Raw genomic sequence first — 15,875 nt, 5'->3', positions numbered from 1 at the left:
ATCATTTATAAAATTTGTGATAAAAATGGGCATTCTGCCTTTTAATCCTAGTTCTTGTAGATCTATTATAATGCCATGCCTCCATGCTGAAACGTATACTTTTCAATATCGAAAAAGACTGCTGTAAATGTTCTTTCTTGATAAAGGCTTCTCTGATGAAGGTTTCTAGCCAAATCAGGTGCTCCATGGGGCTTCTTTCATTCCTAAATCCTGACTGATAATCTGTAATCAGATTATTTGTCTCAAAGTACCATACTGATCTGCTGTTAATCATTCTTTCCATTATTTTGGAAATACAGCTAGTGAGTGCTATAGGTCGGTAATTCATGGGATTTGTAGAGTCCTTTGATGATTCCGGTATAGGGATTACTATGGCTTGCCTCCATATTTTAGGGACGTTGCCAATTTCCCCAATATCATTAAATATTTGTAGTAGGTAATCTGTCGACGTATCAGGAAGTTGTTTTATAAATTGATAGTGGATTTGATCAGGGCCAACAGCCAAGTCATGAGCTTTGCTTAGGGATATTTTCAATTCATTTTTAGAGAATGGCTGGTTGTATTTTTCTGTATTATTTGTCTGAAACTGGAGTTTTTCCTTTTCTGCTTTTTCCTTAATAATTTGGAATTTTTTGTTGGAGTTTTTGGAGGAGTTTTTTGCAAAAGTTTCAGCAAGACAAACTACCATTTCTTTCTTGCTAGTAATTTTTTTGGTTATTATAGGTCAGGTTGCTGTTACTTTTCTCTGAGATTTTTCGGATCATGTCCCAGACCTTTTTACTTTTTGTATTTGTATTTATTTTTGGTACATAGTTTTTCCATGATGTTCGCTTCGATTCTTTAATGGTTTTGCGAGCTTTAGCTCTACTGTTTTTATATTTATCGAGATTTTCTTTAGTTGGTTCTTTTTTGTAATTTCCTTAGCATAGCTCGACAAGTTCTGATGGCTACTTTCCATTTTTCGTCAAACCAGGGTCTATTATGTTTTGGAGAGGTAGAGCTTTTTGGAATGCATTCCTCTGCAATATTATACAGTGTAGTGGTAAAATGTGTGATATTATTTTGGTTTGGATTATTATCCGATGTTAGTTTAGTCTGGCATAAATTTTGGAATTTTTCCCAATCAGCCTTCTGTAAGTTCCATTAGGGTATTTTTTTTCTGCCATTGGATCATTGTTTTCAAGTGTAATAGGAAAGTGGTCCCTTCCATATGAGTCTTCTAGTACATTCCATTTGTAATCCAATGCAAGTGTTGTAATCCAATGCAAGTGACTGTTAAATCAATTGAGTTCCTGTGTGTAAATAAGTGTGTTTTATCATTAAAGAAATATAAGTTTTCGTTATTATATTTTCTATAGTTTTTCCCCCTTTTGCTTGTTTTTTCACTTCCCCATATCTCATTATGGCTGTTTAAATCTCCCATAAGGATGCATGGCTTTGGAAGTTGCTGTATTAGCTTGCTCAGATCTGTTTCTGTGATGCTTTCATTAGGAAGTATGGATAGTGAGCAAATCTTGATAGTTTTGTGGAGTGTTGCTTTTATTGCAGTAACCTGCAGTTTAGTATTAAGTTGTATTTGACTTTGGAGTATGTCATTTCTAATAAGGATTGATCTACCTCCAGAGGCTCTGGAGTCCAGTATTGTGTATATAGTTATACTGATTGTAGTTTTTAATTTTAATATTGTCATCCGATTTCATAAAGGTTTCTTGGAGACAGACTACTACTGGGAGTAATTTATTGAGTAGAATAGTGAGCTCATTTAGGTTTGCCTTTAGACCATGACAATTCCACTGAATTATTTGTCTTATTTCTATCCGGTATGATTCTGTGTTTGTATTTTAGTTTGTTATTTGGATGTTTTGGGTTTAGTTATCTTTTTTTTTTTAGTTCTCGTCTATCTCCATCTCTTTGGATGTAGGGGGTGCGTCTCTTGTTAGTGTCTGTGTCTCAGCTGAGAAATCTTGCTGATGTTTTTTTTTTTTTTTTTTTTTTTTTTTGATTGGGGTTTTTTGATTTGCTCTGTCTTATGTGTTCTTGGCTCTCGATCAGTTCAAATTTATTTTCGTTTTCAATTATTTTTTGTTTATTTTGGTTTTTGGAAGGGGGTTTTGTGTTTCCCTGTTCTGCTTCCATCTTTCTTGATATTGTGTATTTAATGTCTGCTTTTGTGCTTGTTCGTGACTTGGATCTTTCACGGTTTATTTGTAGTTTTTGTTGATGGGATTCTATTTTGCTCTTTGGAGCTTGTTTTTGGTTTTAGTCACTTAATTGTGTTTTCAAGGATACTAGTATTTGTTTCTTGTTAGTTTCAGCTTGGTTTGTTTTTAAAGTTTCAATTAGATTTTTGAGCACAGAAACTAGTTTATTGAGTAACTCTTGGTAGTTTATTTGGTTAGTTTTGCTTGAATTTTTTGTGATGTTTGCATAGGTGTTTACTTTTTGGTAGGAATCTACCATTTTCCTTGCTTCAAGGAAGGATATAGTTTCCTTGTATTTTACTTCCACAATTTCTTTTTCCTTTTTGAAGGTTTTGGAGTATGCTGGATGGTTTTCCAGGCAATTTGGGCATTTAGTTTCATTGGGGCATTGATTTTCCATGTGGTTGGGTTCTTTTAGACCACATCTTCCACATGTTTTATGCCCTCTGCAAACTTCTCTATGGTGTCTATATTTTTGGCACTTAAAACATCTCAGAGGGGCTGGTATATATAGTTCCTCTTTTTCAATTGGATATCCAATTTTTACTTCTTTTGGAATTTTAGGAGTATTAAATGTTAGTATATATGTCGTAGGTATGGATTGACCATTTCTTTTTATATTGATTCGAACATGATCAATCACTCGCTATTTTCTTAGAGCATTTTTTATTTCTTCTGTTGTAGCTAAGGTTAGTTCATAGCTTCTTATGATGCCTTTTGAGGTGTTTAACCTTTCACGAACAAAAGTTTTGCATTTATAAATATGGAATTTTTCCATTCCTAGGAGGTTCTTTGCATCTTTGTAGTTGTCTATTATAACAAGTAGGTTGCCATTTTTCATTTTTTAACTGTTTTAGGATTTAGATTTTGAGTTAATATCTTTTTCGATTAGAAATGGAGACAGATTGCTTGCCTTTTTTCCTTCCAAGTTTTCAATAACTATGAATCTTGGGAAGTTTTCTTTTTCAATATGTTCAAGATTGCATTCTTGCTCACTGTCTGGGCTGGTGACATCTGAAACGTCAGTGAGTTCTTTTGGTTTTCTTGTTTTTTTTTTAATTATTAGATCCATGTATAGTTGATTGGTTTTTCATCTTTCTTGCTCCCCACCCTCCTTGGAGCCCAAATGTGGGAGATATTAGGGGGGAAATCCATTCTCCCTTTCATCCCAAGGATACAAAAAAGATATACCCAATCAGTTGAGTTTGTGCTATCGCTTCCTGATTTCTCCTTTAGTTTCATTTTCCCAGTTTAAGAGAAACATTGGGTAGGGAACAGTTGTGTAGTTTTATCTCAGCAAGATTTAAAACAGATCAAGAAAACTAGATATCCAGGCTAAATAGAGCACACACAAAGGAACAGGTCAACCAGAGGTCAAATAGGCCTTTGTCCGATAAGTGCATGCTCATTGGCTGATATGAAGGGTGCGGTGGATACTAGAAAGCTGATTGGCTAACTAAAATCTTAATAGAAGATGCGTATATAAAAACAACAAACCACAAAATTCGCGCATAAGCCTGAAGAGTCCTAGAGTGGATGAAACGCGGAATATTCAGTGTAGCTTAATCGCCATATATATTTTATAACTTACTAACTAGCTCTACCTACGTATTGAGCACTGCTGAAGTAAATACTTAAAGTTTACGCATAAATTTATACTTTCGTATACTGATTTTATGTGAGTTTTCATTAGGATTGGCTTACAACCATACATTACTAGTCCTATACAAAATAATCACCTCAAACAACTTTCTCCAAACTACCAATTAGTGAAAAATGCTTGCTGTTCAACTGTCTGTAGACATGGTCTAAAATAGTCATGCCTTACATCCAAATAGCAATGTGCTTGTGTGGGGTGGATAAAAGTTAAAAAAAAAAAAAAAAAAAAAAGATTGATTTCTTTTTTGAAATTGTACAATTATCTTTGTTATATGGATTCATATCATAAGAAGCAAAATAATATAACATTATTTATATAAATGGATGAATAATAAAATATTCCTATGGTTGATAATTAACACTTTCTGATATCCTAGTTGAAATCGGACAAGACAGACATCCACTTGCTACATTAGTTCTACAATAACAAAATGAAAATATTCATTTTCACAAGAAATATACTTTCATAGAAAAATCCATATTTTAGCAGCAAAATCCGTTTTAATGAATAACTAAATTATGTTTATTTTAAAAAATTTCCTTTTTATGGTAAAAATATTAAGTTCTATATAAAATGTTATCTGACAATCTAAACTAAATATTGCATCTTCACATAATAATGTAGTCTTTAGAGAAATGTCATAAAAAAAATTGTTACAAAATGGTTAGGTTTTTTTGTTACAAATAAACAAATTTTAAAGGATAAAATCATGAACTTTAATGATAAAAGAAAATCTTTAATTTTAACAACTATGAAAAAAAGAAAAATAGTAATTTAGAATGCCTTAATAATATTTATTTTCTAAAGAAACCATGACAAAAGCAGTGAATTTCGTAGTGAATAGCATTTAAATAAAATTGTACTCTGCATTTACATGTATCATCACTTGAGATTATGAGAACAGATTTGTCGTGTAAATTTAAACTCAAATATTTCCTCAAATAAAATGTGAAATTCACACAAACATACACATAATATAGAATATGATTAACTAACCGAAGCTTCCAAACAAAGTCTTTTTCTTGTTCTGACAATTCTGAGAGAGGATCACGACTGACTAACTCCTCTAATTGCTTCATTTGTTTTTCATCAGGTAGTCTATGCTACAATTAGGAAAAAGAAAATTGGATCAGTGTGAAAAAATAAATTAAAAAAAAACAAAAAAAAAAAAAACAAGGCATAATAGCAATTGTATGTACTAAATGCAATGTGAAGTGTAAGAAATTAGCAAAAAAAAAAAAATTCTTTGCAAGGATATTTAAGAATTGTCAAGAAATCAATCAAGTTAGATTTAAATATATGTGATAAAAAAATCTGGTTAGCATGTAATATCATCAGGATACAAATATAAGGCAGTAAATGCATTAGGCAGAAGTAAAGCAAATGTTTATATCAAAGAATATGCTGATTTGTAACGTCAGATTAATATTTTAACCATGACAAAATTTGAAAATTACTTAGATAAATTTAAATGGTGAATAATTACTTCTACATAACTATCTTGTGTGTAATCATCTTGGGAATTCCGTCTGCAGTATTCATCAAACTTATCCATATCAAATGTTACAGAATGTGTAAATTTGTCAAATTCAATGTCCAGACAAGGACAATCTTGGTTGGGATTTGAACCTGGGGGGGAAAAAAAATAAAAAAATAAAAAACAAAAGTAAAACTCTTACATGTAATAGAAGTTGGTCATATAGAATGCAAGTCAACCTTGAAAATATATATTAAAAATAATGTTGAAAAAAAAAAATCTATTTTCCAGTTACAAAGTAATGAAAAATACTGAAATTAATCCATGAAAATTGACATAAAAAGAGAAAAAATCCTTATAAATCAAATTATAACTATTTTTGTACCTCATAATTTAATATTTTTCCCTCCTTTAAAACCTATATTCATTTTGCCACATTTTTTTTATAGTACCTTTTCAATAAAAATCTTGTATCTTTACTAAACCATAAGATAAGGCAATGATATTTGCTATACAAGTGGATTTAAGTGCAAGGAAGTAGAATATGCTATTAAAATTCTTAACTTAAGTATGCCGTAATATCTATGAAAAAAAAAAAAAGAACTCAAAGTTGAATTGTAATGCATTTTATGTAGAAGAAACTGAAATCTAAAACTAAGACTGTCTTAAAATGAATACATTACAAGATTTTCTCAAATATTTTTACATAAATTCTGTACAATCCTACTCCAAGATTTATTATATAAAAAAAAAAAAAACCAACTTTGACTTAGATTTTGAATATAAAATTAATTTTATATATTTAAATACAGGTAAATGAGTATACTCTAAGATTGACGATTATTTTTTTTAGATTGTAATTTTCATAATTGCTCAATAATTCACTTAGTGTTGGAGACGTCCCTCCATGGGATTAATGGACTATCTCATGTCACTTCCTCTGGTAATGTCACTTCCGGTATCGATTACCGGTGCCCGAGAGTCAGAGATTGGCACATGGCCAAAGAGGTAGTGTGCAAACGGCATACAGTTGAGGAATGGTATTGCTCAACCTGCTTTTGCCTGTAATATATGTGAATACTTGTTTGTTCCTAAAAGTTCTGTGTTCCTTCATATTATTACCATTTAACCCCATAACACTCAGTAAAATGTACATAATAAATACATAATTCAATCTATATTTACAATTACATAACACTCTATAGTGAAACTTTAGAGTTATTCCATAATAAACAACAGAAATGTTGGCATTATTATAGAGTAACACGTTTCGTTAAATATCCCCCCACACACACACACACACTCACCCTTCATGGATGAGATTCTACTTGTTTAGGCAATTAAATAGCCTAAAAACTTTGACATAAATGAAAAACAAAAACCATTATTAAAGTGTAGATTTGGTTTCAAATATAAATTAACATAAAATAATCTCCTATACCCAAGCCATTCCAGCATTTTAAGACAATAAATCCTGCGCTTATATTTTTTAGGGTGGAGGTGGGAGTCTGCTTTTTAAATTATTATGTATGGCTTCAAGAGGGTTTTTGTTAAAGGGAGAGGCTGTATTGCTACTCAGGTTTGTGGTGGAGGATTAAGAGAGAGTTTTTGTCTTGAAGGAAGGAGAGACCTGCAATTTGAATTTAGGGTTAAAGAATTTGGGGGGAGTGCTTGCCAATTGGCATGAAAAGATAAAAATATTGACGGATAACTGCTCTAAAAAGCTAGAATGGCCTAGAAATGGGAAATTATTTTACATGAAATTTATATGCAAAACTGATCCTCCCAATTTTAAGTTGTTCTACTCTTTTTCTAAAAAAAAAAAAAAGTAGAATCTTATTTTTATTTTTTTTGCTGGCTTGAAAGTCATTTCTGACTAGAAGTTCAAAGGTCTTTTTAGTATTTCTTGGAGGGACCACTATTTTATAATTAATGACAAACTGCATCAACTTTTTGATAGTCAATGCCAAGCAAAAATTTATTTTTTTTATTATCTTTTCATGGTTTACAATAAAATATTTCGTTTTTTTTTCTCCCTTACTTTCCCCTCTCTGCTCTACCCAACTCTGTTGACCTGTTCCACAAATCCCAAAACTTTCTCATGAAAAGTCTCAAGAAAAAAATACAAGATTAAACACAGAATTCTCACTACCAGGTTTCCTTCTACAACATCAGGGGTCTACATTCCAACATTCCAGAGGTTGAAACCCAATTACAAGAGACGAAACCAGATCTATTATTCGTAAGCAAAACTAGCATTGGACCGACTATTTCCCTAGATGAGTGCGCGATTAAAGAATACTCAATCTTAACATCAAAATCTGACCCCAAGGATTGCTATGGGGATGGAATATGTGCATACATTAGAGATGGCTAGGTAGGGACATCTCTACATAATATTCTAAATTACCCTATATGTGCTTCCGAATTACACTTGCTCACAGCACTGCATTCATATTTGCTCTATATCGCCCTCACAACAGTGGAGTTATTAAGAGAATATCTAAGAAAATTGACCACATCCTGTCTGCTTGTCCCACGACTAACATTCACGTCTGAGAGGTTCTGTCACGATTTCTCCATTACTTATGATCTAACTCAGATTGCTCACGAACACACCATGTGCCTAACACTGATGATCAGTATACAAGTCTCCTAGACCTTTTTCTCTCTCAACTTACCCCAAACTGTGTTCATCCTCCGTTCTATCTCCACTGGAATCTTCCGACCACTTGGTTGTCTCATACTTCTCCATCATACAGTATATCGATACTCTATGGCTGACTGAGATAGCTTTCATACATTTATATCAGATCTACCTCTGTGTTCCATGTTTAAAAAAAACATATCTTCTATAGTATCAGATCTGACAGAATGGTTAATTGTGGATATAGATTGCTCCATACCCTCCAAAAAAATTCCTAAAAGCCAGCCGTGATTTTCTCCAAAGTGTGCTGCGGCCATTGTGCAGAGAAATCACCAAGTTCTCTCTGATTCTCGCTTCTCTGATCTTGAGCACGTGGTGTATGGGCAAAAAGGTGGCTGGTAAACTTTAATGCATTTAAAACCATTCTTTTATTTTGACATAATCAATCAATTGAAACGAATGGTTCTCGTCTCCATGTTCTGACAAGCTTCTGGGTCTGACTTTTACTCCTGACCTAAAATGGAACACATACATCAAATCTGTTGCCAAGGTTACTAGAAAAATGGTGGGATTATTCTACCGCTCCAGTAGGTATCTCACTCCTGATGCAATTCTCTACCTATGTAAGAGTCAAGTACGTCCAAGGATGGAGTATTGTTGCTACATCTGGGCAGGAGCTGCTTGAACATCTTATACAGCCTTGACAGAGTTCAAAATAGACTTTGTAGTCTAGTAGGAGATGCCCTTTTCTCTTCTCTGCAATCTCTTTCTCACACAAGAAACATTACCCACCTGTCTCTGCTTTATTGTTTTTCATAGCAAGTACTTGTCTAAGCTCTAATCTATGGTCCTCCCTCGCCAAACTTTCATGAAAAACACTTGTCTAGCTGAAACCACTATTAATAATTTCCCCCATTCTTTGTCTGTGCCAAAACCTAAATGTAGATTCCATGAACAAAGCTTCTTTCTTAGAACTGCACGCCTGTTGAACTGTCTTCATTTCCCTACTTTCTAGCTGACTACAATATGGTTGTCTTCAAGTCCAATGACACTTGATGAGCCATTCCCTTAAGTAATCCAATTTACCAAATTTCCATTACTGATTACTACGGTATTATCCCATTGAACACTCTTTAACCTTTATCCTTGAGTGGCCTCCAGGCCTTGATATGTGGGGACTCTTTTGAAAAAAAAAAGTCCAAAGAATCAAAATACAAAAATATAAAAAAAGATAAAACAATTGCATGATATTAAATAAAATGAGACCAAGCAAAAAAAAAAAAAAATTACTAATAGAAAAATTTTGCAGTGAAAAAGTCAAATATATATTAAATGAAGTTAATAGCAAAAAATTTCAAACCTGGAATTCCAATCGGATTAAGTAAATCATCCATTCCTTGAGGCATTGGCCATAAATGAATTCTGCCTTTATCACTAAGTAATCGATGATTGAAATCAAACATCTGTAAATTGCCCCAGGCAAGAGCATAATCAAACTAGCAAAGAAAAAAAAAAAAATGAATTGAATGAAAAATAGAAATCATAAAATTAACATTTTCCATTACTGATACAAAAGCAAATTTGTAGTTAAAATTGTGATAAGTATAAATCTAAACATTCTTATGTGAAACAATATCTTTTCATCCAATCTCAAACTAAGCATGCAAGATTTGAGTGGTTCCACAGAAAAATTCAATAGCTAATGTTTTTCTTAAAATGTCATGCTAAACAATTTTTAAGTTTTTATTTTATTTTACTTGAAAGAGCAAAAATGCCATTGTTTTTTGTTTTGCTTTTCAATTGATTCAAAGGAAAAATCAGAGTTCAATTAAGAAACTATATTTTTGAGAAGTCTTTTAAAAAATATATACTTGGAGGGGGGAAAATGAAATCCCATCTGAAGTGTGATGTTAAACCCCAATATCTAAGCACTTGAAAATCATGACTGTCAGGGAAATTTAATCTGTATCTAAATGTAAGAAAGGCAATTTTTTTCTTTTAAAACAAAATGTTTTAAAAGAATATATATCTATAATATAAAGCTGAACGTCTGTGTGTGTGTCTGGTCACGAATAGGCTCCTATATGGTTGACTATTACAGAAAACTGATCACATATAATGATAGACGTATTGAGACACAGGAATGGGTATGTTTGATCTGGCAGAGCGGTGGTTCATTAAAATTGTGAGGTCTGCCTGGTCCACAAAGTATGGAAATTAAAAATTTTTAAATTAAAAAAAAACATTTACAAGTGTTTTTGATATAATAATACTTTGATAAGTATGTTTTAACTTAAATAGGGATAGTATAATAAAATTGTAGGGTCTGCGTTCGCGCCTGGCCTCCGTAGAATGGAAATAGGTAAAAACTTTAATAAAGACTTTTCATATCTATCTGCGTAAGTATACTTTGATAATTATGTTTCAGTTTGAAGAAATATGGTATAATAAAATTATAGGGTGTTCGTTCGCGTCTGACCTCCATAAAATGGAAATATGTCACAAAGTTTAACAAGGTTTTTTAATATAGATCCACAGAATGTTGTTATAAGTGTTTCAGTGTGAACAGGTATGGTATAATAAATTATGGGGTTTATCTATTTTATTTTTACTTTCATCATATTTTGCTTTGGTTTTGATACCTCCAAATTCAACCAAAATTTACAACCCTTCCTTTTCATAACCTATCATACTTTCATAAATCAGAGTCCATTTTCTGTAGGCTGTTTTTGAACCCAGTAAACGACGGATACTTTTGCTAGTATATATATATATATATATATATATATATATCAATTTGTTGCCGTGGAGATCACCATAGAATGGGGAGTACATAGATTTTTTTTTATTGCTTAAAAGTTAAACATTGGATTAGAAATTGGTTTGTTTTGAAAAGTTACATTTTATAAATCTTTTAAGAAAATTTCTCTTGAAAAGTCCTTAATCTAAAAACGATTCAATTAAACAGATGTTACCAAATTAAAATGTTGACACATTAAACTAGTATTTAATACTGATAAACAACAACTTCCTTCTGTTATGAGTTAATTCTGTGAACGTGTGCAATATATGTGAAAATTGAGATGTGTTTCAGTTTGACACATTCTTTTTGTGTCAGGGATGCAAGACACATAGCGATCAGCATAATTTCAAGTATTTAAAATCAAAATCAATAAAAATGAAAAAAAATAATTTTTAAATGTTCAAAATTCTGAATCAAAATTTAACATATAGGCAATCAGAGTCAAAATATAACAGTAATGTTACAATATATGAACTGCACCTCGCACTATTTCAGCAAAGATTTAACTATCTTTTATAAAGAAAAATCAAATTCAAAGTGATCACAGTACTGGTTTAAAGAACATTTGTTTCCGACAACTCATCCAACCAAAGGGCAAAAATATAGTGTTCCCATTCATATGACTACTTATTCATTAGGATCATTGAACTCTTAGATAGCAGGATTAAATCATCAGGCATCATGGGTTTCACCCACAGCAAACAGATGGTCTCATTGGAAGAGTTTAATTCTTCCTCTGTATAGGTTCATATTCAACAATTCCAGCAAACAGGGGAACCATCCAAGAAGACAAAAAGTCACCTAACTGTAACAAAACGTGCACAATCTGTGCATATTGACCAAGAAAACATCTACCAATTTGTCCAATTGCAATTAGAATTCCAATGCCAATGCCACAAATCCAGAGCATTCTTTATCTCACATCTTTCTCTTCCTCATTATTTGGAGGACTGTAAATTTGTCCTCGCTCAACAAATTAGTAGAGTGTTTGTACAACTAGTTACTCAAATGAATTTTAGGTTGGCATTCACCATTCACAAAAGCTATCTGAAAAAAATGTGCATATTTGAATTCAAAATGTAACAACCCAAATAATCAGAATCCAATACATAAATTCAAATGATTCCAATCCGAACATGCTGAAGCAACATGATGAATTCTGCTTTCATTGAATGAGAAAGCTACAAAATGGAACAAAAAGCAATAATAAAATACATATGCGTTTGCTTACTTTTTCTCTACGTTCTCCTTTTTTTCTTATGCCTTCCTTTCCTTTCACAGTAATTTCTTCCTAAATTAAAAAAAGTATTAATAATTAACAGTGAAAAATCAATATAAAGCAATGAATAATATTTTATCTATCAAAATGTTTTTGTGTTGAAACAAGACAAAACTGAAAATTTTACACTGCTAAGACAAATAAAAAAAATCCAAATTATTCAATGTCCATAAAACATTTAAACTTCATTTTTACAATATTATTTTAAATTTCAAAATGAAAATGAAATTAAATTGCATGCTTTCTTTTGAAAAGGTATGAAAATGCAAGTTATCAAAATATGTAAAGCTAAAAAAAAAAATTACCTTTGTCTTTCTTCTCTTTGCGACAGAGCATATTGATAAACATAACCGAGCACTTCGTGGTACCTCCGACACAAGAATATCATACTCCAACCATTGGTTCCAGCGAGGATTTAGAGAATCCACACATTCAGTCTCTTTGGTTGGACAAAGCAGTTCTGTACCATGGAAAAGACCAGTTTTCACATAAATCTGAAGAGACAAAGTTTCCAATCAAAATAACAAATATTAAATCATATTGGAACAAAATGCTGCTACAATCAAAACATCAAATATGAAAATCAAAACATAAAAAATATTTAAGTGTTTTTAAACAGAACATTGAAATAAATGTAAGAAAATGCTATAGAATATTTGCTATCGGAATAATAGCAGAAACTCACGATGCGCAAGCAACAAACAGACAGTTCTCGTTTGGAAGAAACAGCTTATCTTGTAGACATGTTTTAATCAAGTTTATTGTCTGTTTAACTTGTGGTATTTCGTTCCAATTTCATGATAATGTAGGATAATCAGGAGAGAATACATACCATTTCAGGGCTTAACTTTTCCTATAGACTGTTATATAATAAAGTTTATCAGCTGCTTTTCACTCGTCAGGTAATCCATTCCAGTCTCCAGATAAACTATATTGATTGTATTCAATGTTTTGCGATTCTAAACCTTTTTTCCTAAACTATAATAGATTTCAGATAGAGAAAAACTGTTATCAATAGAATATTTTCAGGTAAAGAAATACTAATATTTTCTAAATGAATAAATTAGCAATATACATTAAAAAATTTAAATTGCTGAAGCAATTTAAATATCTCAATAATAGCATACATGGAAAGAGCTTGATAATCTTAGAATCTTTTAAAAAATTTTTAATCCGACTAAAAGTAATTTATGGGCAGAAATCAGAAGCTCACAGTATTAATGCTGGAGTACCTCAGGGGTCCATCCTGGGCCCAACTCTCTTTCTGATCTACATCAATGATCTTCCAAATCACATCCTCAGATCATTTCGTAGACATTTATGCTGACAACACTACCATCTGATCTTGAGTACATGGTAGAATGGGGAAAGAGGTAGCTGGTTAATTTTAATGCATCTAAAACCAAGCTTCTATCTTTACATCATCAACGCTCTGTTACCCATCTGGCATCAATTGAAATGGATAGCTCTCGTCCTGGGGAGGCTCCATGTTTTGACAAGCTCCTGGGTTTGACTTTTACTCCTGATCTGAAATGAATCTATGGTCCTCCCTTGCCAAACTTTCATGAAAAACACCCGTCTAGCCGAATCCACTGTGAAAAATTTCCCCCACTCTTTATTTGTGCCTAAATCAAAACGTGGATTCCATGAACAAAGCTTCTTTCTTAGAACTGCACGCCTGTTGAACTGCCTCCCGTTTGCCTACTTTCCAGCTGACTACAATATGCTCGTCTTCAAGTCCAATGTAAATAAGTTCTTGATGAGCAAATCCCTTTAAATAATCCAATTTATCAAATTTCCACTATTAACGATTACTACCATATTCTCCCATTTACTACTGTACACTTTTAAATCCTTATCCTCGAGTGGCCTCTGGGCCTTGATAAATGGTGACTCCTATGAAAATAAAATCACGCTTTTCTTTTTAACGGTTAATTTAAAAACAAAAATCTTCTGAACGCTATTAAAAGTTAAATTCTTCACTAGTTTGCAGTTTGGAGACGGAAGTGTTGTTGAGATAAGTGATTTCATTACTAATTCGCACTTTTTATTTTTAGATTAAAATATTAATAACTACATTTTATTTCAGTATTTAATTTATGTATTTCTGTTGTATTAAATGCTAGCTTTTTTTTTTTTTTTTTTTTTTTTTTCTCGTCCATAAATGTTTATTTATCTACCGAGTTGATTGCAAAAATAGATTACCTAATTATACTCATTTTTAGTTCGTGAGAGGGGAATCTATCACCATACTTTCCCTTAAACACGTCTGTTGGACTCTTATTAAGTACAATACTTAATAGTTTTTTTTTGTTTTTTTTAATGGAGAGTAGAAAACGCATTGTGGATGCGTTATCGGCAGCTCCTGTTACTCTCGCTTCTTATTTGTCCCTCAGTCTTCATTTTTTAATGAGTGATTTTTCTGACAAAGGGAGAAGAAAAAGCTGTTTTCTAGGTTGGCAGTATTTTGCGCGAACAGTTGGCAGAGTTGGTGGAAATTTTCTGTTTCTATGTCTATCCTTGTAGCCATGTCACTAGTAAGGGTGCTGGAGGTAAACGTTTTGTCTGGGCTGACATCCGCCTGATAGTCAGGGACCCGAACCTTGGATTAACCACTAAGGAGGCTGTCCTATCAGCAGGTGCAAAGTACCGGGGCTGCTGTATTGCCATTTGGTGAATGGATTCTGGAACATGCAGTAGCTTCTGGTGGGGCCTCTCGATGCCATACTAGTGGGTAATTGTTACGGCTTTACCTTATCATTAGCTACAAAAAAAAAAAAAAAGAAATTCTTCGTTTCTTTTTCTATCTTAGTTTCCCCTCTCTGTCCTGCTCTAAGTAAATCTGACGACCTAGTCAACAAATTCCAAAATTTCATCATGACAAGTTTCAAGAAAAAATACACGATTAAACCCGGTTCTCCAACTTCCAACGTAGACCCCTACTACCATGTCTCCTTCTCTAACATCAGGGGTCTACGTTCTAACCTTCCAGAGGTTGAAACCCAATTACAGGAGGCTAAACCAGACCTTTTATTTTTAAGTGAAACTGGCATTGGACAGGCTATTTCCCTAGAAGAGTTTGCAATTACAGGATACTCTAACTTAACTTCTAAATCTGACCCCCTAGATCGCCATGGGCATGGAATATGTGCCTATATAAAAGATAGCTTTCCATGTGGTAGGGATATCTCCAGGGAAGATCCTAACTTACCCTATATGTGGTTCCGGGTTGCTTTAGCTCACACTACTGCATTTATATTTACTCTCTATCGCCCCCACAACAGCGGAGTTACTATCTTTCAAAGCATATCTGAGAAAATTGACCAAGTCCTATCTGCTTATCCTTCAGCTAACATTCACGTATGTGGAGACTTCAATGTTCACAACGACGAATGGTTGACCCACTCAAACAAGACCAATGATGAGGGGAGGTTCTGTCATGATTTCTCCATTGCCTATGACCTCACTCAGATTGTTCAGGAACCCACCCGTGTGCCCGACAATGACGGCCAGTATGCGAGCCTACTAGACCTTTTTCTCACAACTTGCCCTGAACTATGTTCAGTTTCTGTTCTGTCGCCTCTTGGATCTTCCGACCACTCTGTTGTATCAATTGTTTGTTTGTTTGTTTGTTTGTTCTGTTTTACGGCATATCAACCACTTTGGGGTCATTTAATGCCGAAAGGTTCGTTATGTTGTGTTAAATATTGGTTTGTTCTTCTTAAGGTTTTTCTTTTTTTTGGGGGGGGGGTCTTTCCTTATATTTTTGAGTATATTTTAGTTTCTTTCAGAAAATTGATAATTTTTT

At 32.9% G+C, this 15,875-nt stretch overlaps 1 protein-coding gene across 1 annotated transcript in view; it reads right to left on the bottom strand.

Moving 5' to 3' along the window:
- The window catches only part of LOC145261114 (phosphatidylinositol 4,5-bisphosphate 3-kinase catalytic subunit alpha isoform-like), a 310,781-nt gene that overhangs the window by 160,687 nt on the left and 134,219 nt on the right, over nt 1–15,875 (bottom strand). The window contains exons 7-11 of the mRNA XM_080119338.1: nt 12,373–12,561; nt 12,020–12,079; nt 9,346–9,481; nt 5,348–5,490; nt 4,858–4,964 (exon numbers count right to left, since the gene is read on the bottom strand). Of these exons, the coding sequence (XP_079975464.1) occupies nt 4,858–4,964; nt 5,348–5,490; nt 9,346–9,481; nt 12,020–12,079; nt 12,373–12,561 (635 nt within the window). The remainder of the gene's footprint in view (nt 1–4,857; nt 4,965–5,347; nt 5,491–9,345; nt 9,482–12,019; nt 12,080–12,372; nt 12,562–15,875) is intronic.

Source organism: Euprymna scolopes, chromosome 37 (genome assembly GCF_053919585.1).
Source record: "Euprymna scolopes isolate OS-2025 chromosome 37, ASM5391958v1, whole genome shotgun sequence".
Taxonomy (NCBI): domain Eukaryota; kingdom Metazoa; phylum Mollusca; class Cephalopoda; order Sepiida; family Sepiolidae; genus Euprymna; species Euprymna scolopes.
The sequence above is the reverse complement of the archived record's forward strand: the minus strand, read 5'-3'. Positions and strand labels throughout refer to the sequence as shown.